This window comes from Penicillium paradoxum (assembly GCF_028828445.1).
Source record: "Penicillium paradoxum strain IBT 22861 chromosome Unknown utg000007l_segment0_segment0, whole genome shotgun sequence".
NCBI lineage: Eukaryota > Fungi > Ascomycota > Eurotiomycetes > Eurotiales > Aspergillaceae > Penicillium > Penicillium paradoxum.
The window spans coordinates 6,493,398-6,520,840 of NW_026643185.1; the positions used below are offsets into that span (position 1 = coordinate 6,493,398).

Sequence of the window (27,443 nt, forward strand, 5' to 3'; positions counted from 1 at the left end):
GGGCAAGCAGAATAAGAACAATGTATATTTGCTGCAATAATAGCAAGTTCGAATGTCTCGCGCCAGATATTGCAAGGCGTTGTAAAATTGGGTTCAGTTCTGGAGAGGTGGTGGAAAAGAGGAAGGGCAGAGCCTCCTTGTATGCTCCGCGGTCTCGGTTGGCCGCAGCGTTCGCTCCGCAGGCGCTGATCAGAGCTCGGGTTAGTTCAAAAGGGTCGGAGTTTTATCGTTCAGGTCGCGGCGAATTAACATGGTCTTCTAGGTAACATCAAGGGAATAAGGTGGGGGCAGAAGCGAAGGCAGAAGTGCTCGACTTGGATAGAAAATCGGAGATCGAAGTGGGCACCTGATGTCGAGATCAGGCACTTGGGTCCAAGCGCAGGTCCGAGTGAAGCAGCCAACGGGGCTGCAGGGTGCCTTTTTGCGGTGAATGCCACGATCAACGAGTGGAGAAAGAGAGATTGTGTGTTGGGTTGGGAGGAAAAAAAGGCGGGAAGTGTTTATTTTGACAACTCGCCGTTGCTGCCCGAGGCAATCAACATACGCAAGGTAACGACTACGCAATTTTTGGAGGCTTTTGAAAACTGGATTATTTATTTCCTTGCAGACCTTTTATATTGGTATAGATATACATATATATATACTCCGTTCAGGGTATCAAAACCCAGGAGGGGGAAAAAAAGAAGATGCACAAGCCAAATTATACAACCCTTGCAAACCTAGCCCGTTTCTCATGAAGTTCAAGCAATGCAGGACAGATAGGGCAGGGTGGATGAATCAACAAAAGGAGAGACCACACAAAAGCAACAAACCATAAAGCAGAAGAGACAACACTAAACATCCCCTCCAGAGGCGCCAGCCCCAGAACCACCAAAGAAATAACCCTCCAGAAGATCGTAATTGGGATTCTCACTCCAGTCATGCTGGAAATCCATGGCCATCCCAAAGCCAAGGTCAATTCCAACATTCTGACCTAGGTTGGGACCCAAAGATGGCATAGCCATCGTGTTGTAATCCGGGTTGGCCTCGCCTTCCATATTATTCTGACTCTCAGCATCGCCCGTGCCGAAATCCAAAAAGTCAAGGCTCATCCCTTGCGAAGCTTCGGAGTCGACAGGTGGCATACTATGGGCATTGTTACCGGGAGAACCACTTTGGTGCGGTGAGTTATAGAAGAACTCCGAGTGAGGTTGCGGGGAGGTTTGGTTATCGTACTTGAGATAGTAATCCATCGATGGATTGCGCTGCCCATATGACTGGGCAGATTGGTCTGGTGAGAAGTTGGGGGCCAGGGATTCTGGTTGAGGATATGGTGGTGCTCTGGGTATAGTTTCGGGTCGAGGATGATCGGGCAAAGGGGTATTATCATTGAACAAATCAGCCAAGTTCATGTCGAACTTGGGTAGAGGTCGGGACGAGCGTGTCTGTGTCGCTGGTCTGGCTTGGGTTCGGAGTCGTTGCTCCGTAGGTTGTCGTGCCCGATTGGGGTATAGAAAGCTGCTAGCGTTGGATGCGCCCTGAATACGGCTCATGTCTACTTGTGACCCGAATCCCGTGGTGGATAGACACATTCGAACAGTGGCTTTACTCATGCGCTCAAATGCATCACGGCATGCCTCGGCTGGTGGGCATTTATGCATCAGGTCGCCTAGCACAGAAGTTGCGGCGAGGACTGTAAAATCGACTTCATCGAGGGTCTAAGAGAGGAGACTGAATTAACATTATCGCAAACTTAAAACCCAAGGTTTGTGATACCTACCAGGCGGCTTCGAACGAGAGGCGAATGCCAGATGGCATATAAGAATGAGATTCCTAATAAAAGTGTCAGTGATGCATCGACAGTCAAGAGCGGAAAGAGGAGATACATACCCGCCATGAATATGTGGTGCGTAGCAAGATAAGTATAGTTCACCAAGCGCACTCTATGCAATTGGCGATAAATCCGAATGACTTTTTGACCAGCCTCGGCAACATTGATATACACATAATCCTCCTCATCACCCTCGTCAGGGTTGGAGAATGAGGGACTAGCAACGTCGTCCGCAGGTGTAAGCTCTCCCGCCAATTCAGCCGGAACCGTCAAGCTCTGCTGGTACAGCAAGATGATAGCTTGCCAATAATTCAACTCAAGAAGCTCAATAGAGAATCTCACGCCTGTTTCTGGGCGTGTTGGGGCAGTCTCTAGCCACTCATCCAATCGGTGGTGCACATCATGGCGCCAGGAACGGAAAGAGTCAAAACCCTGAAGGAAAGGAGAGGAAAGCTCGGCGTGGGGAAGAATGGCCGCGCTGGACGCCCTCCTTCGCACAGCACGCGCCTGTTGATATTGGAGGACATCGTGGATCTCGGATTGAAGAAGACGCAGTTTGAAGTAGTGGAACGCAACATGCTTATACGTGGGGGCCCCGTCCGGTGGTGTGAGGAGACCAGACTTGGTGATGTACTTATCATCCATCATGGACGGGAGATCAGTACTGATGGCCTGGTCGCTGATACCAAATGGTCGTCCAACACACGTGGCTACCAGACGATCGAAGCTGTAGACGCACCACCAGAGACGGCGACGAATATCGCGCACCCATTCACGTCGTCCGCGTTCGCGGGCATCAATCCGTAACTGCGCTTGGGTGCCATCTTTCGCTGCGGAGTCGATCCCCATTCCATCTTCGTAATGCAGTCCCAGATCAACCGCTAAGCGTGTGGCCACGCCGACGATATACCAGAGACCAGGTGCGACGGGTCGTAACAAGGCAAAACTGGCTAGAAGAAGCACTGCCTGCAGCTCTTCCAATCCACCAAAGCCTTCACTGGACGACGAACCAAGGAACGACTCCAAATGAATGATTGCCGAGGCGTGGTATTCTTCTGGTTGGTATTGATGGTTCGAGAGTCTTGGTCTCTTCGCCTCAGACGAGGACCGGTCACGACTACCGCGATTCCCATCATCCGAACCCTGCGGTTTGTCATCGAAGATGATTCCAGCACCAATGGCAAACACAATATTAAGCACGTAGAGCGCGCGCGGCGAACGCTTCTTCTCTTCTAGTAAATAAGTACGATCCAACAACTCTATAAAGTCTCCCCGGTGGAGAATCGGCATCTGAGGATTCGCGTGCTCAAAATAGAGGTCGACCAGGCGTTCGGCGAGTTCTCGTTCAGGGAAAGTTGCACACTTCATCATCGGTCTTGTCTGCAGTCCGAAGAAGGAATCCCGCATACTGCCTCCTCCGCCAGCAGTGCCAGCAGCACTCTGAGGCAATCGATCGCTCGTACGACTCGAAGCACGCTCCGGCATATTCCCAGGTAATGAGCTCCTCACAGCGGCGAAGACAACACGGGCGAATGAAATCCCCGACGTCGACCCCAGATACCGTGGGTCGGAGGTACCCTGCACAGAAACCATGCCGATGTTCGAGACCAGATTATGCAGATGCCAATTATCCTCGTTCGCCGTACCGTCGGCATCGCGATTCGGCTCCCCATCTCCTTTCTGCCCTGGCCGATCGACCTCTTCTTTAGATGTATTCTTCCGCCGTGCTTTCTCTGCTGCAGATCCCTCGGTCTGACCGTTAGAACCAGAATGAGATTGTGCGGCATCACCCTCTGATTCCACCTTGATAGCCTCCTCCTCGTCGAATGGAACAGCCTTTTTAAAATCGATATTATTATCCGCCAACTGTTTCTCAAGATGCGTTACGCGCGTCTCCAGGAAATAAACGTAGCTGCGCGGGATCTCTCGCTTCGTGATGGGGTCGTATCCGACGCAGCGCACGCCGGCCTTCTCGCAGGACTGGCAGCGCGGGAGGCGCTGGTCGCAGCGGTTCTTGCGCAATCGGCAGCGATTGCAAGCGGAGACATTACGGAAGGAGGAGGCGGTAGGTGTGGAATGAGCCGGTGAGGTGGAGGACACAGCTGGGGCGGAGAGGTTGGGAGCGGGATTGGTCGCGGCGTCGCCTTGCGTTGGGGGATCGTTCGAGGGATGCGGTCTCTTCTTCGCTGAAGAGACCGGTGATAGCGGCGAGGAGGGATTAGGCATTGTGCGAACCGTGGAAGAGCCGCAGGCGCGCGATCATCTCTTGAAGGTGGAATTGTGCGGAGACTGCGGTCGGGAACTGCGGTTTGACTCCCCAGACCAGATCAACAGTCATGATAAGATCACGCGGCCCTTTGGATGCTGTGATGTTCGTCGGTCAAACTGGGAAAAGGGGAGAGTCTTTTTTTTTTTTTTTTTTCTTTCGGCACTGGGAAGTTCTCGAGCCAATTCGAACCAAAGCGAAGATGGGCGGCCCGCAGCCGAAATGGGGTCTGGGAGCAGGTTGCGAATTGGGGGATTAGAGTATCATCCGATGGAATAGGGAAACAATTCCTGCCAAACAGTGCACTGGAATAGTCAATAATGCAATCACACCCCAGGAATATGGAGGAGGCGAAGAATCATCGGAGGGTTCTGGTGGGAAAAGGGATTAAGTTGCCCTCGGGAAGAGACCGAGTGCCTTCGCATTCGGTTCCCCAGACTGGAGACTATGTCCTGGTCCTTGACAGGGACTTGTGCTGGATTCTGAGCTTCATCTGTAAGATTCGGTGGAGGGTGGACCAAACTCCACTCCCGTCAGTTAAGCCGTTTGACAGATGGGGAAATGTGTGAGGCGAGGGAATTAAGCTTATACAGTATATCACAATAGCATTGACCAGGCGTGGTATGATCGCACTCATGCCATGAGCCATCGAATCAATGCCTAATCGTCGGACCCCGTCGGGAAACATAGGATCTCAGATCTCAGATCTCATTAGGGCGAGTGAAAGCAGTTGGTTCAGGTCGAGGTCAAGAACGAGTTGAAGAGTTGAAGATTGAGAGACTACATGTACCAAATTACATGTGATACGAGGAAGACAATGCGTATGGGAGAAGATGGCCGTTGATATCGAGCAATTTCATAGCAATACACTCTAACAAAGAGATGATCTTCGAGTGTTGACTCGGATCAAAAACATGGAAAAACAAAACGCAATTAACCTCCCAGATGCACATGAGTATAGTCATAATATAACCGGTTGATGCTCCAAGATAACATGAAAAATAAGGGAAAAGAGACCCAAAGCGTATGCTTTGGCATATGCAATGCAACCATCTATAATTGCGCCATTCCCCGGTCTCAAAGAAAAGTTATGAGGATGAAATAAAGCAAAATGAGGTATCACGATGAAGGGAGCAAAAATGAAAAAGATGGATGAAGAAAGGAAAAGTAGTCGCCTTTCCAGAAGGACGGAGAAAGGAAGAAGGAAGAAGAGAGGGAGAGGGGAGAGATTGTGAAACAGCCAAGTGGGTTCAAAGCTTTTCGACATTGGTATCATGGGTGGCATCGCCTGCAGGCTTGGGAACGTTGTCGACGACGTTCAAGTCGAGTTTGGAGATATCGAAGTCATGGTCGACACTGGATCGTAAGGAAAGCAGTCGCTGCTCTTCTTCTGGTAGCTCCTCGGATCCCTGGTCATCCTTACCAAAGCCCGCAAGAGCTTCACGCTTCAGCTCGGACTCATTGACCTCGGGCTGACGGGTCTTGAAGCGCTCGGGCTCTGGGGATTCCTCCATCCAGAAACTTTGGATGGCGCCGATCAGGCAGACAAGACCACAGGCCCACCAGGCAAGCACAGAGTATCCACTATCGAGACCCTTGGAGTGGAGAAGTCCAGTGATGGTCGGTCCAAAGGCCCGGCTGAGACTAGCAATGGAGGCGGCGACGCCGTTGATAGAACCCAACACCTTGGAAGACGGGGCGGCATTGGCCAAGAGGATGGCGGTGGCTGGGAAGGCGATGACATGGAAGGTGATCTTGCTAATCAAGGAAACATAGACGGCGAGAATTTGGAGCTTGGCGGGGAGAAGGACGAGGTAGGGAACGGCGAGATAGAGAGGGGGCCATACAAGCAACACAAAGCGGAAGGTGCGCAGAGTCCCAAAGTGCTTGACCACGAATGGGAACAGCCACAGTTGGGCGATCATCGAGTACACGCCTTGAACAGCGAGCATAAACCCGATGGTCTTCGTGGCCATTCCTAGGCCGCCGGTAAACTTGAGGGGTAGCACCACGTCGTCATCGGATCGAGGGGTGCTCAGGAAAACGGGCATCAGCTGATCAAACGATACGCTGTGGCTGAAAACGGGCAATGCATGTCAGTACGTTGTTTGGACCTATCGGACAGAAGGGGTTGTGGCTTCCAAGGCCAACTCACTATGCGAGGATCCCGTAAGCAACGATCACGAAGATGACTTGTTGGGTAAAAGCCTTGGGCGCGGGGCTCTTCTGCCCCTCCAAGTCGCATTCAGCCGAAGCGACATCATCGACGGGACGCAGGCAGGGTGATGATTCCGCACTTGCATATTCGGGCGGGGCATCGAAGTATTTCTCTTGCACGTCACCATCGGAATCAACAGGAAGCTGCACGCGCGAGCCGCAGAACTGATTGGCCAACCAGTGACCAAGCTCGAGACCAGGATCCCGACGGTGCTTCTTCTCCGGGTGCGTCTCTTCCAGAAACAAGAATCCGACCACAATGCCGCAGAGAAGTACAGTGATGCAAACCAGGTTGGGCAGCAGGAAAGGGAACTTATCCCACAGCGTGCTGCGCGCGAAGAGGGCCGGGTAGTTGTCGCAGGGTTGGGCCAAAGCGCCGCCCATAGCCGGTCCAATGATCGATCCCAGACACCACACGAAAGGCATGATCGAATAAGCTCGTGGTTGGTGCTCTTTCTTCGTCACGATCTCCGCAACGGTCGTTTGGAGAACTCCGATATTCCCATTCAGCATGCCGCCCAGCGCGCGCGCTATCATCGCCGTGGCCAGATTGGGCGCAAATCCAAACACCACCATGCTGATGGCTGTGCCCACGAGGCCCATGATGAGCACTGGCTTGCGACCAATGCGGTCACTCATGCGGCCCCAAAACATGCCCGCCGAGAACTCCGCAAAAGTGAAAGAGGATGTGATCATGCCGGCGTACAGCGCGATCTTGCGGTCGTTATCCGTCACATGGAATGATTCGACCATGTGATACACATATGGGAAAATTGACATGAAAGCAATTGGCTCACAGATACGGACAAGTGCTGCATCAGGTTGGTCAGCAATCTATCCCACTGCATGCCCTATGAAAGTGGTCTGCGGCGCATTTTGCAGCAACCATAGCTCTTCTTTGTTCGTGTTTCCCCCATAGTTCGCATCAGGGACAAAAGTACCACACTTACCTAAAACGAATAGCTGCCGGATGGGAAAGGTAGAGAAGTCGTCACTGGAGCCATTGCGGGAGCGCCGGCCCTGCAAACAAGCAGGTAGTTGGAACATTGTGACGGTATCAAGAAATATCGAGAGTCGAAGCGAGCTCAAGACCAAAGGGAAAAAAAAAGGGAGGATTCAAGAGACTTCAAGACACCCCGCTTTCCTTTCAAATTGGCGTTTCGATGTCTCCAAAAAAGGGAGGAACAAAGTACGAGCAAAAAGGGTGCTTTTGTTTCCTCAAGTTTCCCTTGATGTGAAAGGGAGAGAATGTCGTAGTAAAGGGTGTCAATGGAGCAAGGAGCAGCGTCGTTGTGTTTAGGGCTTCAGCATTGCTCCCCCTGTTGGTAATTCAAGATTCGATAAGGTAATAAGGTAGGCTGGAAGATCTTCGGGTTCCTAGAGACAAGGAGAGATCGCTGCAAGGGAGGGCTTGCCCCAAGGGGAAAAGTTCAAAGCAAATAATGGGTGACGGGATGAGGTTTGACAGTGCCGGGGTAGGAATGGAGGGATCTATGAAGAATCCCGATGAAGTCAGAGTAGGGGAGAAGAGCTCAAGAAGAAAGAAGTCCACGGAAAAGAAAAACTGGGAGGAAAAAGGGGAAGCTATTATAATAAGAAGTTGACAGTGGATAGGTCTATAGAAATGATCAGGCGCCAAAGAACTAAAATGTCAACCGTTCAGCATCACAACTATACATTTCGGTTACAGCTGTACAGGATGCAGTTGGCAAACATTGGATCAGGATAAAGACGAGCTAAGTGGGTCGGGATTTTCTTTATTATGGTATTTTGTTTTTGGGATATTCTTTTTTTCTTATTTTTTTCTTTTTTTCTTTTTCTAAATTCCAGTCCATTTTAAATAAAAGAAAAAAAAAACCCTTTATTCGCGGTGGATCTGGGAGAAACCTGACATGTTCCGTTGAGAAGAGTAGGGGGAAGCGGAAGAATCACCCCGGAGGCAAGGAAAGGGGGTGGAACCAATGGGATGCACTCGGTACATCGTCATGCTGATTCTCGATTTGGGTTTCCGTTGCGTTTTTGGGTTTCTTTTGGGTTTGATACCTCCGTACGGAGTACTCAGGGGGCTCTTCTGAATTCCCCCGAGGTGAAGAAGAAAGGAAAGAAAATAATAGCCCAGAAAAAGAAGGGCAAAAAAGGGCAAAAAGGGAGGGGGAAAAAAGATCCCGATGTATAGGGATCAATCAGATCCGATCATTGAGGAATTGTACTCTGTACTCCGTACCAGCAAATCCAATATAGATTAAAAACAATACCAAACAAAACAAAAACCAAAACACCAAAAAACCAAAGAACAAAACAACAAAACAACAAAAACAAAAAAAAAAAAAACACCCATACTAAGGGTGTAGTATGATTCGACAGATCCATCCCCCAGATCCAGCAGAAACGGGTTAGGCCGATGACCAAATCCGGTTTCCTTAGGGGACCCACGGCCCTGAACACCGGGCCCCGGGGAACCGCGTTAGGCCCTAACTCTGCCGCTAAAAGGGATGTCTTTTGTTCCCAGAGCTGTGGTTTTAGTGTCCTTTAGTGAGATGATAGATCTCGCCTTATGGCTCCGCGGTATCTCTGCGCCGACTCTGCCACACAAAGGGTAGATCGTTGGATGGAGATTTCCTTGGTATTTGGTAAAACCAAAACATGGGAAATATGATTTTCGATTATTTTCTCTCCTCCGTACTCCATACGGAGTACTCATACGGAGTCCTCTGTACTCTGTACGAAGACCTCATCGTCATAGGGGGAAAAAAAAAACCTAACCGGTACCCGCTCGTCCCAGATGCCCGGGATGATCAGGAGAAAGAACTTTCCAAATGATCTCCATAAAGGCGTTGGGAACCCGCTGATTGGGTCCACTGGAGATTGGAACGTACCATTAGAACCTGACGGAGTAGAGCCCTCACGTTTCGTATTGAGGGCATCCTCCGTCGATGCGGTTTACTCCGTTACGGAAGCCTCAAAGAACTCCCATTGTCTCATTGTTGCCCAGCGGTGGGATTTGCCCTTATCCACTCAGCTGGGACTGCAAGCTGGTTCTCCCCGATGCTACATTTTCGGGGACGAAAATGTCATATTCCAGTGGGTCGGGATCCTGCCTATAGGTAATCTCCCTCAAACCCCGGCTCCAAAGAAATTCGTCCCCCCAAATTCAAGCACGGCACGATGCGGAGTATGTCTCTCGCTGGTTCGACGGGACCGATGGAGCTAATGGAGTCGAACCAGTGTGAGAGAATAATCAAAGAAGCTATCGAAGCCCTCTGATAGACTAACGAGGGATCCGATGATCGTCCTGTCAATCAAATGGCACCCGGAATTACCCTGCTACGCAAGCTCGGAAGAAAACCCGCATTAGCGCGCCCCATGCACTAGTAATAAAAATTGTATTTTTACAGGCTCATACAGCGTAAAAGGAGAAGTTTGACACTGGAAATATCAATTTAACGGACAACTTACCTAATAAGATATATTACATGTATTGGTATTACCGAAGTGCTAGACCCAAATAGGCTAACGGGCAAACTAGGTTTGGTGGCGTCTTTCTTCCGAGCTTGCGTAGCAGGGTAACTCCTCCGTCCATCTACCGTAAACTCGGTGGATGATTTTCGGAGACCTTCGAGAAGACTCTAAAGAATCAGCTGAGCTTGTCATAAATTCACCGACACTTCCGAGCCCCATCTATTGGCCGTTAGGTGTCGATCGGCAACAGGGGAAGGCTAATGCCCCTTTCGCTTCCCCTTAACGTCCAACGTATCAGCCATTGTGGCGAAGTCGGATGATTCACCCGTAATCCCGCAACGATCGGGCTGAATTTTGAGGAATTTGGAGGTAAGCTTGCAGGTCAGCCTGTTGGAGTGGTAATCGAACCTATCCAAAAAGTCGGTAAAGTGCCGACCCAACACCTCAAGGGACTGCAGAAGACCCAAGGGGCTGGGAGCCAAGTGGAACCATTATGTGTCTTCTACGAGAGCTGGATGGAAAAGGTATGCACTAGTTGCATTGTTTGATGTACGACAGAAAAAGTTGTTTGGAGCCACGCGAGTGAGGGGGAGTGAGGGGCCAAAAGCCGGTGAGAAAGGGAGAAAAAAAGAAAAGAGAAAAAGAAAAGAGAAAAGAGAAACGAGAAGAATCCGAGAACAACGTCATACTTCGTGGAGGCTTAGCTTGAGGCTCTCAGGGGTGCGCCTGGCTAGGATATGCCAAATGAGGAAACTCAAGAAACGGTGAGAGTCGTTGGAAACACGACCGCCCCTGCGACCTGTAAATTCCACTTGGCTTTTTCCAGTTATACAAGATGCAACCAGATAGCGTTGCGTTCAGCTCTTGAGCAAACATATGGGAAATAAAAAAACCAACCCGAAAATAATATCCAATATTACATCAACATACGGAGCAGGGCTCCGGAGTCTGACAGAGTGTTTGACAAATCCTTCTATGCATGAAATACGTCGATCACATTACATGCATTCCATCGAGCAAGACGATTGGCTATCAAAAGGGGGGGGTAAGAAGCGCTTGAACGATGACAATCGTCGAAACCTCGGGTACGCGAGTATTCGCAACCCAAGGAGCCCGACGTGTTGTGACGCGGATGTAGCGGTGACAGCCTGCTGTTCATCGGCAAAGCCCGTCATCTTTACCCAGATGCATCACGCGACAGTGTGCGTAGGTCAGACAGTCGTGTCTGCCTCGATATCCATTCGGACTGTTCGGAAGGATTGCGACCCAACGTGTGGGAATTCATCTTAAGCACTCCTTCGTTTCATACAGATTTTCGATTTCAATCCGGACGTCGATCATGTGAGTGAGCTTCCATTTTTCTAAACTGCAGCCAACCGAAATCATCCATGTCGGGTGGGGGAGAGCAACAGCATCCCTGCTCAGTTGTTCCCGCCGATTCTCGCCAGTTTGGAGACAGGAAAGTGAAGTTGAAGTCTGCCTGGTGTTTGCATCGAGGTCTGATACTTTCCGGGCAGCGGTGTGTCTCTTGGCTTGCATTCCGTTCATCCTCTGCTGCAATAGATGCGTTGACATCTCGTCTTGAATTTCTTCCTCGGAAAGTCGTCCCTGGCATCCCGTAGGCTGATACTCGGTTGACTGCAAGCCCCTACATGGGCATTGTTCTCACGGCCGCCCCGCCATTTGCGTCTGCACCGCCGGTAAACTGTCCGACCTTGTTCGAGGATTTGCGACGGCCATTGCGATTCGGCCTAGCATTGCGTATGTCGCCCGTATCGATATCCAAACCTCAGCGTTTATTGTGACCGAAGAGCTTCGCAAAAGACGGTGAAGCGCGTTATGACTCAACCAGAGTCTACAGGGAATGACAGCTGACGCCGGTTCATCCGTGGTGCTTCTCACCATGTAGACCCATTTTGTTTGTTTTCTTTTCTCTCCAGTTGTTCCGAGGTCTTGCCGAGTCCTGCGTGATCACAGCTAGTGGCATGACATACGAAAAGTTCAACGAAAAGGATTGACAGTAACCTCCGTACTACCTACAATTAGCCCTACAGGCTAAGCTCGATCCACAATAATGAGATCATATGCCATCGATTACGGTGCCTCCCTTCCTTATCGTGTTCCTAGATCAAATACTCTTTCCGTCTGGAGACAAGATATTGCATCACACCGGAAGATCCCCTCCCAACACTTCCGAGTCACCAATCGCAAAAGACGGGTTCCGCTTCCGCCGACGCAGTTTCCGTCTCATCCATCGCGCAACCACGCCCCGGATCGCACACTCCCGCTTGCGATGACCGCCACCGATCACGTCCCATGTTGGGCGATTCAGGCCACAGATCCAACAACCACGAAGCCGTCCCACTCAGCATGTTACGATACTAGCAAGTATGCAGCGCTGGGCGTTCGTACAGATCAATTCTATATATGGAGTATGTGAATCCTTCGTGTGGATGACGCTAAGAGTTCCCAAACCAAACCCAAGGGTCCACGATCCACGATCCACGATCCACACAGAAGCGCAGCTGTCGCGCCGTATTGTCGGGTTCTGACAGTCGCATGTATCGCAAATGGCTCAAAGTGGCGCTACCTTCTTCCCCTCCAAAAGTCAAAAGGAAAATAAATTATAGTCGGCAGGTGGAAAAGACTTCCTGACATATAGCAAGACCTCTGGACCTGTCTTGTCGAATTGAGGAGACTTCGGGCGAAATTGCCCAGGCTGGGGATGGGTAACCTTTTTGATGCGGGTCCCCCTTCTGAGCCGGATGGTGGGAAATGGAACCAAAATCAATTGTGTGATGTATCAACTTTTCTTTTGAAGTTCGCTCCCACGGACGTATGATTCCGTCACTGGCTGGCCCGGTGGATTCTAGATCGTCGATGACATCGAGTTGACCGGCAAAATGGTAGACAAAAAGGGGAGATAGCACTATAAAGTGGGGGCAAAACAAGGGTCCAGACAAAAGCTCCCTTCGAAGGAGTTGATGTTGTACCACAACCTTGGAGGTTCTCCATGTACAAACTAGTCCATACGGAGTACGGAGTACATACATCCACACACATTGCAGATCAATCAGGATCCATCGTTTCCGGGCTCGCGATCGCGATCCACTTGGTTTGGATAGGTGCACGTTATCAAGCCAAGGTCGTTCTATTTTGTTCTTGCTGTCCCAATAGTACTCCGTATAGCGCCACAGGTCGTGCCGCTTGCGATGTGTACTTTCAAGACGGGAAGTGCCTAAATTGATGTAACTTCGATGTACGGAGTAGTTTCTCCCTCCGATCGATCGAGACAATAAGGTTCGAAAGTTAATTGCTCTGTCGAGCGTCAATACAATTTGCTTCCCCGCCTCGATATTTGATCTGGAAACTTTGCGCTAATTGTGCTTGCGATGAGTTACGCGATGTCTTCTGGCGGTTTTTATTTTGGAGATCGTGGATCGTGGATCGTATCTAGCTGTCTAGGCAGTATCCACGACCTTTGCTACTCTCGGTTCTAGACACTGGTGGGACCTTGACAGGGCCGGGGATGCATAACTAGTACAACATAGAGAATACGGAGTACTCCGTTTTGACTAGATTTTCCAGCTTATCTTTTGGACTGATCGTCGGTGTCATTACCGAGGCGCTACGCTTTGGATTACCGATCTACTTACTCCATACGGAGGACGGAGTACAGAGCACGCCGATATAGTCTCCACGATCTATACGGGGTAACTTTGCCTTAGGCACGGAGCACCGAGTACGGAGTACGGAGTAGATCCCGAAAGCATAGAGTTTATTGGAATTCGAAAGGTTGTTTTCAAGGTAGAGTCTGCATACTCCGTAGAGTAACATAAGTACTTTGATAAACGCGGCAAAGCGTGTCCGTGTTCCGTACTCTGTATCCATGCATACATAATGCATACGAAGTACGGAGTACACTTCTGACAATCAAGATCCGAACCCAACCAACTCCGATCTCTGGAGACCTTGCATCAATGGATGTCGGCTCTTCCTATTTAGTGTTTGTTCCGTATTCCATACCGAGCAAAGGCAAAATCTGGCGCTGGTCCGGCAGCTGAGCGGGATATCCGCGAACCAATCAAGTCTAAATCGCCTCTTTGATCGGTGATCTCCGCCCGAGGGAACCGCGGAATCACAAGTTTAGTTCCCTATATTCTAAGTTAAGAATATTAGGTACGTAGTCAGTACGGAGTACGGAGTATACATAGTTAGTATCAGAGCAAGGCTATGGAGAACCTTGGAATGGATACTACCTGGATATGATACGACTCGTACGATCTCTCTGGTTTTTTTCTTTCTATTTCTGTGACAGAGCGATCGCCCCGTTCTCCACCAGTGGCAAACGGAATGCAGGGATCCGGTGCCGCGGTGACGGGTGCAAAACAAAAGTTCCGCGAGTGGGACACGAATCCCATCTTGTCTTTGCAAGGATTTTCACACTATTGATTCTTCTCCCGGTCATGTGAACCCCCCTGTTCCTCTCTCGACTCTTCCGTTTTTCTTTGTTCCTCTTGATTTTTAATTTGTTTTTGGATGTCTTGGCTTGGGGCTTGGGGGGGTTTTTTGGGGGGTTTTTTGGGGGGGGCTTTTTCATTTCCCCCCTTTTCGTCCCCGCAAGGTACCGGGACAGACTTCCGCAGACTTTTGCTCGCTCGGCTGGACCTGTACAATCGTACAATTGCCCCGTACTTTGGCGCCTTGCTCCAAAGGATTCTGGACTTTCCGGGGATGAGGTGATCGTAATCGATTCCTCTGCAGCGGTCTAGACACACGGAAGTGTCGATGGATCGTAGTCACGTGTAGCTTTTCTAATGACCGTGGCTGATCGTATGGCGGGAGCATGTATAACGTAGTATGAGTCCTGGTTGGAATCTATCCGTTGAACCACTCGAGATTAGTTGCCTGATGATCTGTCCACCATCTGATGTCTGCTCTTCTGATTGCCCCCGGCCAGCGGCTCGCGTTCAGCCGTGTTGGGGGCAGAATGTAGGAATCTTATAGGCCCCAGATATTTCTGACGTTTCAATTCTACATTCCTTGTCCGGCTATACTCTGTACCGGATTTGTTATTTTAGCCACCGATGGACATGCCAAAAACAAAGTATTGATTTCCCCACAACTTAACCCGTATACGGAGTGCTCCGTAGTAGATCTAAGCATGAAGCAAGAAGCCTCCTTTCGATCATATTATTAACTTACAAATAGTCAATAATGTATGTATACCATACATATCAACCAATATACCGAAAGTCAATTCTACTAAAGGTCGTCCAACATGAAACCAAGCCTGAGGACCCGGTACGCAGACTATCTGCATGAACACCTCACTCCTCGGTAAACTTTACTGAATCATGAACGAACTCCTAAAGTACCGCCACCGATCATCTCCAGATAGAGCCTACATATCTGTACGGAGTACGGAGTACTCTGTACAGAGGACCTGCATGGGCTTCCAAGGCTAAACCTCCCAGCAAAAGTACACCAAAACCTCAAACCTCAGACAGTACTTTTGCCCACCGTCCCCGGGGAAAGCCAAGATGTGATCGCCTTCCTGAAACGCACGTACTAAATGTGGCAGCGGATCACCGATTCCTGTCGGTGATGGCCCTGGCGTTAAAAAAAAATCAGTGCCCAGTGGACCAATCACTCGGTCATCGGCCTCTGGATGCATCCACTGCACGGTTTGCTTAGTACCACGTATACGACGTAGTAGTGCACACCATCGGTTGATACTGCGATTGTGTAATCATGTGTTTTAACCCGTTTGTACGCGTTTGACTTGGATTCCCAATACTGAATTCCAAATCATCCACGTAAGCTCGGACGTCGACCGTTGGGCTGTCACTTGAATGTATGTCGTACTTGTTGCCAACCTGCTACTTTCGAGTGCGACGGTTGTTGACCCGGGTTACGCATTACATCTTGCGATTTTGTGTATCTCGCCATCCTACCCGCCCACCGTTCGCATATCTATATAGTGTCTTCCGTGAGAGAAAGGGCATTGTAGACTTGGATGAGCTCACCGTGACATTCTGAGGCTTGCAATTATGGCTTTGTATTGGGGGCAGATAGTGGGTGAGTACGGAGCACATGGTATAGGTATATTCTTGTTTTAATGGATTGGCAGATCGCAATAAGTTCTATTTACATATATTGTCAATTATCGCCTACGAATGAAACCTCTGTTAACTTGTATCCTATTTTCTAGGCCATGATGCTCCACTTATGATTTTCTATCGGGTACAGCATACATCAAGGAGGCCATTTGATAAATCTCACTCAGCGATGGAAATCTATCCCCACACGTATGTATATATTTCGGGTGAATACCTAGTTCTGACCGAACCTGATCTGATTTATCTAGGGGCCTACTATATGAACGCTTTAATTAGATACTATGTTTTAGAGCCCAGGGCAAGATACAGAGAGCTAAAAAATAATTTGTTAGCAATTGGGTAATATACCTATATAGTAGCAGAGCTCCGTTGTTGGTCACTTGCAACTATTGGTCTAAAAACACGGATTTTCGGAGCAATGTCAATATATCCAATGTAGAGCAAGCCACGAGGTCCTTGCTGGAGCAAATATAGAACCCGAATAATACAAGTCTTCCAATTCAAAGGCCCAAAAACACGACCCTCAACTAGTGGCTTCATCTTCATCTTCCGAGACAAAGATATAATCATAAGTCTCTGTGGCACTGTTGTTTTGGGTTAGACTAGACGGGTGAGCCCCACGTTGTTCCATCTGTTGCGCACTTTGGTCTCGCTGGTGTGCAAGTTGTCGTGTAATGAGGGTAACTTGGTCAGAAGTTGAGGCTTGGTCTTTGAGTAATTGTTTTATGAGCTCTTGTTGTAGATTAAATCGCTCGTTGGCAATCCTCAACAACTCCTCGTGCTTTCCAACTCTCCGGGTAAGGTCCCCAATTTTCTCAGCGCAGCCTTTCAAGTTTAGCAGCTGTTCCAAGCTTCTTGTCTGCTCTTCAAGCTCATCCATGCAGCTTGCGGCGCCTCTCAAAGTTGCGTTCAGCTGCTTAAAACAATCATTTATACCATGAGCTGCGTTTTCTTGTTGGCAATGTGTCTCTGATGTTTTCTCATCCATGATAATCTGGTTTTCAAGAATGTCTTCGCATTTGACAGGGATAGTCAGCCCTAGTGCGGAATCTGCTGTTTTGGTTGGTGGGTATTTACTTTGATGGTCCTAAGCCCCTGTCCGATATTTGGCTTTTGCTCGATAGTAAAGATCTTGCTTGTGACAGTATCGAGCCCTGGTTTATGAGTACTGATCTTGGACTTGTAGTGGAAAAGTGGTTTTTGGTTGACAGAGGTTCCACAGCAGAGCTGCCAGGCTCAATAGATGAGAAAGATGAAACCGAGTCAGGAGAGAGAAGCTCGAGTTGATGATGATTTCCCGAGTCATGGCCATGTGAGTGATTTTTGGATGCATCCGAAAGGTTCCAAGGTTATTGACTCTCAATTGATACTGCCAGATGAGGCTTAGTAGCAATTTCCTCAAACAGGTAGTGGTAATTTAAATTGATTGACATCCTAGCAGACGATCAAAAAAGCAAACAATAATACCTAGGCCCGTCAGCCATCAAAGGCACACCGTTAGTTTTTGGGTTTTGTTTATTTTTCTCCTTTGATGCATGTCAGCGACTCGAGACACCTGCAACGCTGGTGAAAACCAGACAAAGAACCGAGTCGTAATCAGACAAGAATAAAATTTAGTCTGCATATGTTTATTGGTCTCTTTGTCACGACGGGATCGACCGGGGAGACACAGCGGCAGCGTGCAGATGCGACAAGGGTAGCTGTTGTGACCCTACGGATCATATGTTGAAGCCCAACGGCTTCATCACCCAATTTTAAAATTCCTAGGGGCTGTGATGAGGCGCTGGTGAACGGTAAGATGCAGCCGGGGGCCCTGTTTGTCCTTGGCGAATCCTTCCGAATATCAAAACAGGTTTGTGCTGCATGAGGCTTACCGAGACCAGTTTCGCCGTAAAAATTGAAACCCGAATGTAATAGGGAAAAGGTGAGGTGACAAGTAGAGAGAGGCATTCCAGATATACCTCTCGGGACATATATTCTGCACTCAGTGGGGGAGTTATAGAAGGCTTATCGCCATGTGACCTTATCGGGAGATTGAGAAATCCGCTGAAGTCATAACTCACATGCAGCCTGTCGACGATTCACTGCGAACCAGTACATCTGCTTTGCATGAAGATTAAATCTCGGTCGCACTAATTTCACATTCAAACAATCTGCATTTGCAGAATGACCGAGACCTAGCCGTCAATCACACATCATGGCGCATCCACGACCCTATCTTTCCCTGTCCGTACGACCATTCCTTCCAAGACGACCCCGTTGCAGCCGAATATATCTACAAGATCTTCAAAAACCATCCATCGTGCAAGCTCGACTCCAGAGTACCGGCGCAGTCCCTCCAACTCCTCCCCGGCCCAGCAACGAGGCTGTATCCGACGATGCATCACCGGATCTGTCGCATCTGGATCCCCCTCCGGAGGACTATTCGCGATTCATTTTCCAAGACAAATGTCGGGTGAAAATGCATGCTGGCGCTGGGGGACACGGCTGTGTCGCCTATCTGCGCGAGAAATACGTCGAAGAGGGACCCCCGAACGGCGGTGATGGCGGCAGTGGAGGCGGTATCTACATTCAGACCGTCGAGGGGTTAAATAGTCTTCACAAGCTGGCCCGCAGAGGCATTGTCAGAGCTAGCCGTGGCAGAAACGGACAGGGTAAAAGCAAGGGCGGCAAACGAGGCGATGACGTCCTCATCCAGGTGCCTATTGGTACCGTGGTACGGGAGGTGAGCCGTTATGACCCCGTCGAGGAGGCATGGGCCCGCATCAGGGAGGCCGAGGAGGCAGCCTATATAGCCAAGGAGGAGAAGAAAGTTTGGGGAAATCCCGATGATCTTGAAGCCGAAGCCGAAGCCGAAGGTGACGGTGACGGTGAAGGCTTTGGAGGATTTGAAGGCTTTGAAGAGAAAGATGACGAGTTCAATCCTATCCAGCACGACCGCTGGGTGTTACATCCATCCTCGAAACCATCTGATTTCCTCATGGTGCAATTCCCAAAATCATACCCACGACGACAGAATATAGCAGCTATGGAGCCCAAGGGACCGATTTGGCTGGACCTCTCAAAGCCCATGGACAAGCCCATGCTTCTGGCTGCCGGTGGTGCCGGTGGACTGGGAAACCCACACTTTTCTACACGTACAATGGGACGACCGAAGTTCGCGTCCCGAGGTGAAGGTGGAATGATGTTAGAACTCGACTTTGAACTCAAGCTCCTTGCGGATGTTGGATTGGTTGGAAAACCTAATGCCGGCAAGAGTACGCTTCTCCGCTCGTTGACCAACAGTCGGACCCGCATTGGAAACTGGGAGTTCACGACGCTTTCTCCCAGCATCGGCACTGTTATCACCGATGACATGAAGGGTCGTCCTCTTGTAGAGTCGAAGGCTCGTCGCACACACTTCACTATTGCGGACATTCCTGGTCTGGTGGAAGGCGCGCATCTCGACCGAGGACTTGGCCTCGGATTCCTTCGGCACATTGACCGAGCCGGGATTCTAGCCTTTGTGGTTGATCTCAGTCGCGGTGATCCTGTCGATGAACTGCAGAAACTCTGGCGCGAGCTTGGAGAGTACGAGCGGATGCGCGATGCGAAGCCTGAGTCTGCTGAGGAAGACGACGTCATCGAGTGGAATCCATTCGAGACTGGAAATGCGGCGAGCGGTATACCACAGGCGCTTGACCGATTTGCCCCTATATCGAATACCAACCCTGATGGCTCTCTGCCTCCTCTGGCGATGACGCCTCTTCATCTGAAGCCATGGTTTGTTGTGGCCTCCAAGGCAGACCTGGAGAATACCCAAGCACAATTCCAAGCCTTGCAGAAGTATTTAGCTGGCGTCCAGAATGGCTCGATCGAGCACCCATCTGGTCATGAACGGGGGTGGAAGGATAAAGTGTGTGTTGTCCCCGTCAGTGCTAAAAGAGGCGAAGGTGTGTCTCGAATTCCTAAGTTGGTGATGGATCTTCTTGAATGAAGTATGTATATTAGAGATCTCTTTCATCACGAACCAAATGTACTATATAATCAGAACACTTGCCTTGTACATCACTAGCTTCCATGCAATATTCACATCTGCCTCACTCTGCCAGTTTTTGCCTAATCCAGCTCTGTGGGAGTATTTGACCCGACTAATCTTCATCAAGGACACTATGGTTTCTTTCTTTCTTTCTTTCTCTTAAAAAAAAAACTCTCTAGATTGACGTGTTGCTGGACTGAGGATCTTGAGATAAGTCTCTTCGACACGAAAACCTTCACTTTGGAAGAACCAAGCTCCGATAGACTGCAGTCGGATTGGAATAACCTTGAGCGTAACTTGTTCCACCTCTTTCCTTTCACCTCACCGATCGCTTGTTTATTTTCTCTCTGCTTCTGTTGGCTTCGTTCTCCAGCCATGGGCCTCTCGTTGGTCCTCAGTGACGCGTTGTCCGTTATCGCCGAACCGAGCTCTGACGACCCCATTCTCCAATGCAAAGACCGCCAGGACCTTCAGGACTTGCTCTTCAATCAGACCGAGAAAGCGTTGGAGCTTGCCAATGCAAACCTACACGTCTTTCCCTTCAAAAATGTGCAACCCTGCTGGCATCGACTCTACACAGACGCGTCTATTGTCAAAGCTTGCGTCATCATCATCACCAGATGCGGCCTGACCTGCGACATATTTGAAACCCAACTTGACCTTTCACGACTCATTCAAGATGTCAGGAATACAGTAACTGAGCCGAAGATCTCCCCAACTGCGCCATGGCTTTCGGAAATCGTGGAAATCCTGGATCGAGTCTTGATCATGACTGGAGCCCTGTTGCGCGAGAAGCTTGTTGAATCTTTGCTCTCAACGCTGCAGGCAGCGACCGAATCCACTGAATTTGAATACGACAATACTGGCAGCTTTGAATATCCTCAGTCGAAGCGCAGAAAGTTCTCGCCCCCGCTCTTCCCTCCAGATGCCATGCCTGAACCCCGTCTGGAGCGACCGATCCCGCATTTGTCGGCGCCGTCTTTTGATTCCATCGAACACCATATCGAGAATATTCGCACACCATTGGTGATTCAAAATGCGATAGATTACTGGCCCGCAACCTCGACACGTTCGTGGGCGTCGCGGGACTATTGGTGGCAGCGCACGTTCGGGGGTCGCAGATTAGTCCCTGTTGAACTGGGAAGGTCATACACAGATGAGGATTGGGGACAGAAGATCATGCCGTTCAAAGAGTTTGTGGATAAGCATCTATGGCATGGGAGACTTGCCCCCAAAGCACCAGAAAACCAACCCTCGGCCACCAACCTCGACAGAGAGACAGCATATATGGCACAACATGACTTGCTTGCTCAAATCCCCGCCTTACGAAAGGACATCAGTGTGCCGGACTACTGCTATATCAGCCCACCGGGTCCGGATCCAGGGACACCTGTATATGAGAAGAACCGGCGGGAACGCGAGGCGAAAGTCCAGGCGCATGATAACCCCCAAGACACCCAACTGGACACCGCACCGAATGACCTTGACACAGCTGAGCCAGACTCCGATTCTGGCTCATACATGGGAATGCCCAGCGATCCGATCATTAACACCTGGATCGGGCCTGCGTGGACGATCTCTCCTCTTCACCACGATCCTCATCACAATATCCTCGCGCAGGTCGTGGGCACGAAGTATATTCGTCTCTATTCGCCCCATACACCTGCCTCTCAGATCTATCCGCGGGGGTGTGAATGGGTTGAGTCGGTTGACGAGACTGCAGACCCAGACCCTGTGACTGGAGCTCTGCCAACAATTCGCAGACAGATTGACATGTCCAACACCTCCAAGGTTGACTTGGCTGCTATCGAAATGTCTCCTATTGAGTTTGAGCAGTGGGAAGAGATGTGGCCCGGGTTTCAAGACGCCGATTACGTAGAAACAGTTCTCCATGAGGGCGAGTGCCTTTACATCCCTGTTGGATGGTGGCACTATGTACGTGGCCTAAGGGCTGGCATCAGCGTGAGCTTCTGGTGGGGATGAAGGAATTGCTTGATGAAACGCTCACGAGTGATATGATGATGCTTCGAATTAAATAGAGACTTTCTTGCTTTGCAGATAGTCTCAACTAACATTACTGCTAACGAAACTGGAACAATCGAACTGTATGATATTTATCTCTTTGCAAGAACCTGATTGATCCTACATACTCTTCTCATCTAACCACTCTTCCCATCTACTCACCACCAACTCCACCCTTCCACCAACTTGCAAAGTGTCTCCTCCCACATTAGCAGGAAATACAACAAAATGCACATCCCGATGGTGACTAGTCCACCTATCGCACTGCCAGAGAGGAATACCCGGTGCAGCCTGACCAACGATGGTAGCACGCTTGATATTCAAGCCCTGAGTCGCAGCCTCTGAAGCAGTACTCCCGCCCTATACAAAGAAACCAGCCAGCTCCAATCCCCCATCGACATAGACTATCCCCCAACCAATTGGTTCATCCCTTGGCGATAATAAACCGCAGCTGCACCTGAAGCAGCCACAAAGCACCAGCCAACGCCTCAGCAACCACAGACCCCAATCTTCAGCGATGAGAACTCATCATCACCAATCACGAGCTTCCGACTCGTCATAACAAGCGTATCCATCCCATCTCGGAGATGAGACTCCATCTCCTGCGCAATACGCGATCCAGTCCGTGCTACCGTCTCCGCCGACGAAAGAAGGTTATCGACGTTCATTTCAATGACAGCGAGCTGGTCTGTCGCCCCACGCCGGTCCATCAACACCTTCAACTGGGCTGTGGTCTTGGGTACATACGACCCGGCAATAACCAACCCACCTGTATGGCGGGGTGATGGGCGATGAAGCTCAGCCCTGGAGATGGGCGCTTAAGATCGGATAAGTCTAGTCGAGACGAAGGCCGCGCTGGTGCGGTAGAGGAAATGTCTACCGCTCGGTTCGACTGGGTGTTGTTAGCTGTATATATTCAACCACATTCAATTCTCGACATGCAAGCAGCAATCCCGCTACGAGGACATGCATATCTGACTCCGCTGCCGCGTTCACAATAACTACGTTGCCCACAGGCGCAGCAAGCAGTTTCTCGCAGATTGTCTCTGGCCCGCCGGTGCGGATCTCTTCAATCGTCACGGAGCATACTTGCTCTGCTTTGAACTGTGGTACTTTCCCAGCGATATAATCCCGTAGATCAGAACTCTTATAGCCGAACGTAGCATCTTTCGTGAATTGCGTTGCACCGGTGGGCACAAGGTTATTGCCTTCAGCGACATAGTGCACATCATTGCTTGTGAATTTGCCACCCGGGAACAAGAACGGCGCGAGGATGAGGGCATCAGCCGGCCCGAAGACCGATTGCGCGGCGTCCAGCTCTAGAGGGAAGTGGCCGCGCAAAGTGCTATCGCCGCGAAGGACGATGTCAACCTTTTGGTCCGTTGCTTTGGCGATTTGGGCGATGGATGTCCCAGAACGTTAGGACAGAGATCTCATGGCAGGTTTCTGTGTCGGTGGGATACTCCGCGGGAAGATTGGTGAGGGTGCTCTCGCGGGGGAGGATGGGGTATTCGGGTTGTGGCATCGTGGGCAATTTGGCTGGGTTCCTATTCGTGCTCGACCTGGGCTGAATCTAGGATTGTATTCAGTTCAAACAGGCAAAGCATAAGAAGATCAACAAGCGGGGAATAGGGAGCTCTCGGAGAGAAGGTCGAAAGTGCATAGATTCGATGTATAAACTATGGACTTTCCACTAGATAGAACCAGACATGTTTCAGATGAAGAAACACGAAACACCATAAACGCCATTGGAGACAGATGCAAGAAGGGCAATGCTTGCAAGAAAGCCGTAGAAAGCCATGCAACAGGTCATTATGCATATAGCCGGTTTCAGAGTCCAGTATCTTCCCCTCCCATATATCCCCCAGAGCCATCCCATGCATCAAAAGTAAACAGCAAAAGATGACAGGTCGTAGACTGCGTGAAATGTTCGTAGAGGAGTTAACCCACCACACTGCGGAAACTCAATGATTCGAGGAAGCCACCGAGGTCGTCCTTTTGGACCTCGACAACACAGTGTTCGAAGCTGTCAATGCGGACACGAGCATTGGTCTCTTGAACCACCTCTTGGAAGGCAATGCCGAACCGGTTGCGAAGAAGATGTTTCTTTCCGCGCGGATCCTCCTCGTCCTCCGACTCCGACTCCGACGAGGACTCGGATTCCTCAGACTCTTCGTCTTCGGCACCGGTACCGTCTTCTCGCTCGGCACGTTCGGCTGCTCGCTTGGACCGACGCTCTGATCGCTCTTTTTGTTTCTTTTCCTTGGCCTCTTTCTTTTTCTTCCGTTCCTCCTGGCGCTTGGACATGGCAGCGAAGTCGACAACACCACCGCCGCCACCAGTGCCGACGACTACGTAGAGATCACGGTCTTCATCGAGACCAGCAAGGACAAGAGGAGTTCCAGCAGCTCGTTTGCGACCGATCTTGACTGAGTCGCCACGCTCTTTCTCTTGGACTCGGATGGCCTCAGCGATCCAGAGGGCCAATTTGGTCAAAGCCCCAGGGTTTGTGAAGAGTTTGACATCGGGGCCATCTTTGACCACAGCAATGCGGAAGGCTCGAAGGTGACGGATTTGGTGCTTCGAGAGCAAGGAGGTACCGGTACGAAGAATAGCACGGTGTAAATGTTGGGCTAGAGGTAGAGACTCTAGAAGAATCGTGGGTGATTCTGACGTTAATGAAAGGGCGTCGTATGCACTCCAGAATCGAGGTAGTAGACTGGACAGGTCAGATTCGCCCGATATTCCGCCATTTTCTGTATCATCGCGTGGACGTGGTAGACGTTTGGTATCCCAGGAAGCTGTAGTCTCGTGTGGCCCAACTTCCAGCATTGCACCCACGATAACACCCACGTCTGTGGCTGAGAGACACGCCTTCCAGCCCCAGCAACGCACGAATCCCCAGCCCTCGCGAGCACTAGGACTCCCGGCTCCCTCGGAAGGCACCAGTCCATCTAGGCCATACATTGGAGCGTACTTGAGCAGACGCCCTCGTAGCGCACGCTTCAATTCCATGTCCATGTGTGTATAGTATTGATGGCACTGGGTCAGACTGATGCCCATCTTGGCCAGAAATTTGTGAAGTCGCTTGCGGCCATTTTCAGTCCAGACATGTAGCCTCGGAGCAAGGTATGGGCTGTGGAGCATGCTCTCATATAGTGACCAGTGCCTGACAAGGAGGAATCGTGGCTCGGGAGAAAGACGAATCGATGTATCAGTTGGTGACCTCGCAGTTGTGGGAATGACACCGTTTATCTCTCCTCGGATGTCACGATTTGATTCTTGAGGATCGGGCGGGTTCAAACGATGCACCTCATCGCGAAGTATTTGTCGTATGTGTTCACCACGTTGGCCACCCCAGCCTGCTGATCCTCCAGATTCTGATGTGTTTGAAATTCCTACTCCGGTCATTGTCCGGCCACTGAGTTCCAAACTAGAGACACCGACAATAGCGAGCCACAACAGATCATTATCATCTCGTCCGAGCTCAGATGCCAGAGAATAGACCAGGGACGAAATGGGTTCGGAGTATGATGTCCCAGACGAATAATAGGCTTGTAGAACAGAGTCATGTCTTCGCTTGAGATTAAGTAAACGTTTCTTTAATGACCGCGCTGAGGGTTGTTTCGCCTCAGCTGGTGATGGCGAGTCGGTGGTTGGCGTTACAGATCGCGACGAGTTCGAAGAATTGATCCCAGTTTTCCTGCGTCGTGTTGGAGACGAAGTGATGGAGGATCCCTTGAGCAAACGTTAGTTCGTTGTCGGGTCGTAAAAACCAAGGTTGCAACCTACTGAATTGCTTCTCCTCCGTTGATGGGGCGGCTCATCGGCTTCGGAATCTTCATCATCTTCGCGGCCTGACCAGGATTTGCGCTTTTTCGATCCTGGTTGTGTTTCGTCTTCTGATCCATCACCACTCATATCATCATCGTCATCATCTACATCTGGCATTTCCAGTAACGCGTAGTATGCTTCTCGTTCGCTGCTCAGCTCTTCCTCGATATCTCCGTCGTCGTACACGACAATGCCGCCATTTTTCGACGTATAAGCAGGAGTGATACACCCTTTATCGACGCCACGTCCTCGCTGTCGCGCATTCACGTCGATGTCAGCCATGTCGTTACCCATGCCAGATTGTCCACCAAAGACATTCCCCAGGTTCCACGGCCGTCGCGCGTCAAATACCCAGATCTCCACGCCTCCCATATCTTCCTCCTCGTCCTCGGGGTTACTCAGGGCCAGCACCTCGCCCAGATCAACCAAACCCCCTACGCCGAGACAAATGACAACACCCCCGCTGCCACCATTGGTGGTTTGCATGGGGCGGACCAATTCCTCCCCGCACGCGACAGGTCGCCATATCCCGCGACGGGTTGAATTTTATGAGGGATATAGTCGCGTTTTAACAATGCGGTGAGGATCCGACAAGCACATAGCGCGTCTGGCTCTAATGCCACGAGAATCAGGACGGGTGGAGAAAGTGGGTGGTGAGATCGGAGGAGTTGTAGGTAGAGGTGTGAGATGAGCTGCCGAGGGAGATACATGGCCAGCTTTAAATTTTCAGATGCTCATGCGACAGCTCATGAAGAAAGAGAACTCGTAAGAATAAACTTGGAAAGGCGAATAGGTGTAAGCGTTATTGGGGGAGGAAGCCCTTGCAGCAAGTCTCTCATAGCGCCGGGGAAGTGGACAAGCGCGACGCGTCGAAGGCACGTGCCGAAATTCCATACCTCTTCATCACCTTGACAGAGCTGTGGTGATCTTGTTGGATTCTTGGATGGTTGAATTATTCTCTTATGCCTTTCTTAATCTCACCGAGAATGGTGTTAATTCCCTGAATTTGATCTGAGAGATATGGACATTCCGTGGAGGATTGTCGTTGGGCTGTTTCTATGTGCTGAACGCGAAGTTTCCACTCTAAATTGATTCTATACAGCGCATCCTTTGTCTGATTCATGCATTCTATCGCCTGTGTTTGTGTTTTTTTTTTCTCAAATCCAACAGAGCCGAGGCCTTCAAACAAGTGTATACAGAGTATCTATCCAAGGATGGCCCAACGATGCGAGAAGGCAAAAGCCATGTAATCATTGGAACTAGGTAGCATCTCGGAGAGCAACCTTGTCCTCTATGGGTTCTGCCACAATACGTGAGGCCCGAAGTGAGGATTGAGGGTCAATCCTACATGTAGGTATGGTATTCAGGACTGAGATCAAATTTAAAAAAAAACACATGTTAACTTCGAATCGTCCTCAAGAAAAAGTGTTGCGACAATCCGGTTGATCTTGCGTCCAAAATACAAAATACCTGAATTAGACAGCACATTATGGATATCAATGGGAAGCATAGTTTTAGCGGATGCCCTAAGAATCCCTACATATTCTTCATGAAATTGTTCGATCGGAGGATATCATTTGAAATCGGTAATAATAGACGTAACGCCTTGCGCCATGAACATGCTAAATTTCCCCAAACCATCCCAGCGAAGACATTCTAGCCACCACTCCGGGACACAGACTCATATTTCATGCA

General features: G+C 50.0%; 7 protein-coding genes across 7 annotated transcripts; 2 read left to right on the plus strand and 5 right to left on the minus strand.

Moving 5' to 3' along the window:
• Positions 1-833: 833 nt before the first annotated feature.
• Positions 834-4,036, minus strand: N7457_009864 (Zn(II)2Cys6 transcription factor; the record flags this gene model as incomplete). Its single annotated transcript, XM_057180907.1, has 3 exons — positions 834-1,697; positions 1,760-1,812; positions 1,870-4,036. 3 exons carry the CDS (start codon positions 4,034-4,036, stop codon positions 834-836), a joined length of 3,084 nt encoding a protein of 1,027 aa, XP_057029293.1.
• Positions 4,037-5,326: 1,290 nt separating this feature from the next.
• Positions 5,327-7,340, minus strand: N7457_009865 (MFS transporter; the record flags this gene model as incomplete). The annotated part of the gene is made up of 3 exons (XM_057180908.1): positions 5,327-6,152; positions 6,232-7,105; positions 7,244-7,340. The coding sequence occupies 3 exons, from the start codon at positions 7,338-7,340 to the stop codon at positions 5,327-5,329; spliced, it is 1,797 nt and encodes a 598-aa protein (XP_057029294.1).
• A 9,057-nt stretch (positions 7,341-16,397) lies between these two features.
• On the minus strand, positions 16,398-16,862 carry N7457_009866 (uncharacterized protein; the record flags this gene model as incomplete). Its single annotated transcript, XM_057180909.1, has 1 exon — positions 16,398-16,862. One exon carries the CDS (start codon positions 16,860-16,862, stop codon positions 16,398-16,400), a length of 465 nt encoding a protein of 154 aa, XP_057029295.1.
• Positions 16,863-18,071: 1,209 nt separating this feature from the next.
• N7457_009867 (GTP-binding protein Obg) lies at positions 18,072-19,850 on the plus strand (the record flags this gene model as incomplete). Its single annotated transcript, XM_057180910.1, has 1 exon — positions 18,072-19,850. One exon carries the CDS (start codon positions 18,072-18,074, stop codon positions 19,848-19,850), a length of 1,779 nt encoding a protein of 592 aa, XP_057029296.1.
• A 417-nt stretch (positions 19,851-20,267) lies between these two features.
• On the plus strand, positions 20,268-21,875 carry N7457_009868 (putative JmjC domain protein; the record flags this gene model as incomplete). The annotated part of the gene is made up of 1 exon (XM_057180911.1): positions 20,268-21,875. The coding sequence occupies one exon, from the start codon at positions 20,268-20,270 to the stop codon at positions 21,873-21,875; it is 1,608 nt and encodes a 535-aa protein (XP_057029297.1).
• Positions 21,876-21,956: 81 nt separating this feature from the next.
• Positions 21,957-23,439, minus strand: N7457_009869 (uncharacterized protein; the record flags this gene model as incomplete). Its single annotated transcript, XM_057180912.1, has 6 exons — positions 21,957-21,995; positions 22,077-22,274; positions 22,418-22,641; positions 22,662-22,806; positions 22,875-23,233; positions 23,286-23,439. 6 exons carry the CDS (start codon positions 23,437-23,439, stop codon positions 21,957-21,959), a joined length of 1,119 nt encoding a protein of 372 aa, XP_057029298.1.
• Positions 23,440-23,855: 416 nt separating this feature from the next.
• Positions 23,856-26,234, minus strand: N7457_009870 (cell division control 45 family protein; the record flags this gene model as incomplete). The annotated part of the gene is made up of 2 exons (XM_057180913.1): positions 23,856-25,652; positions 25,707-26,234. The coding sequence occupies 2 exons, from the start codon at positions 26,232-26,234 to the stop codon at positions 23,856-23,858; spliced, it is 2,325 nt and encodes a 774-aa protein (XP_057029299.1).
• Positions 26,235-27,443: the final 1,209 nt, after the last annotated feature.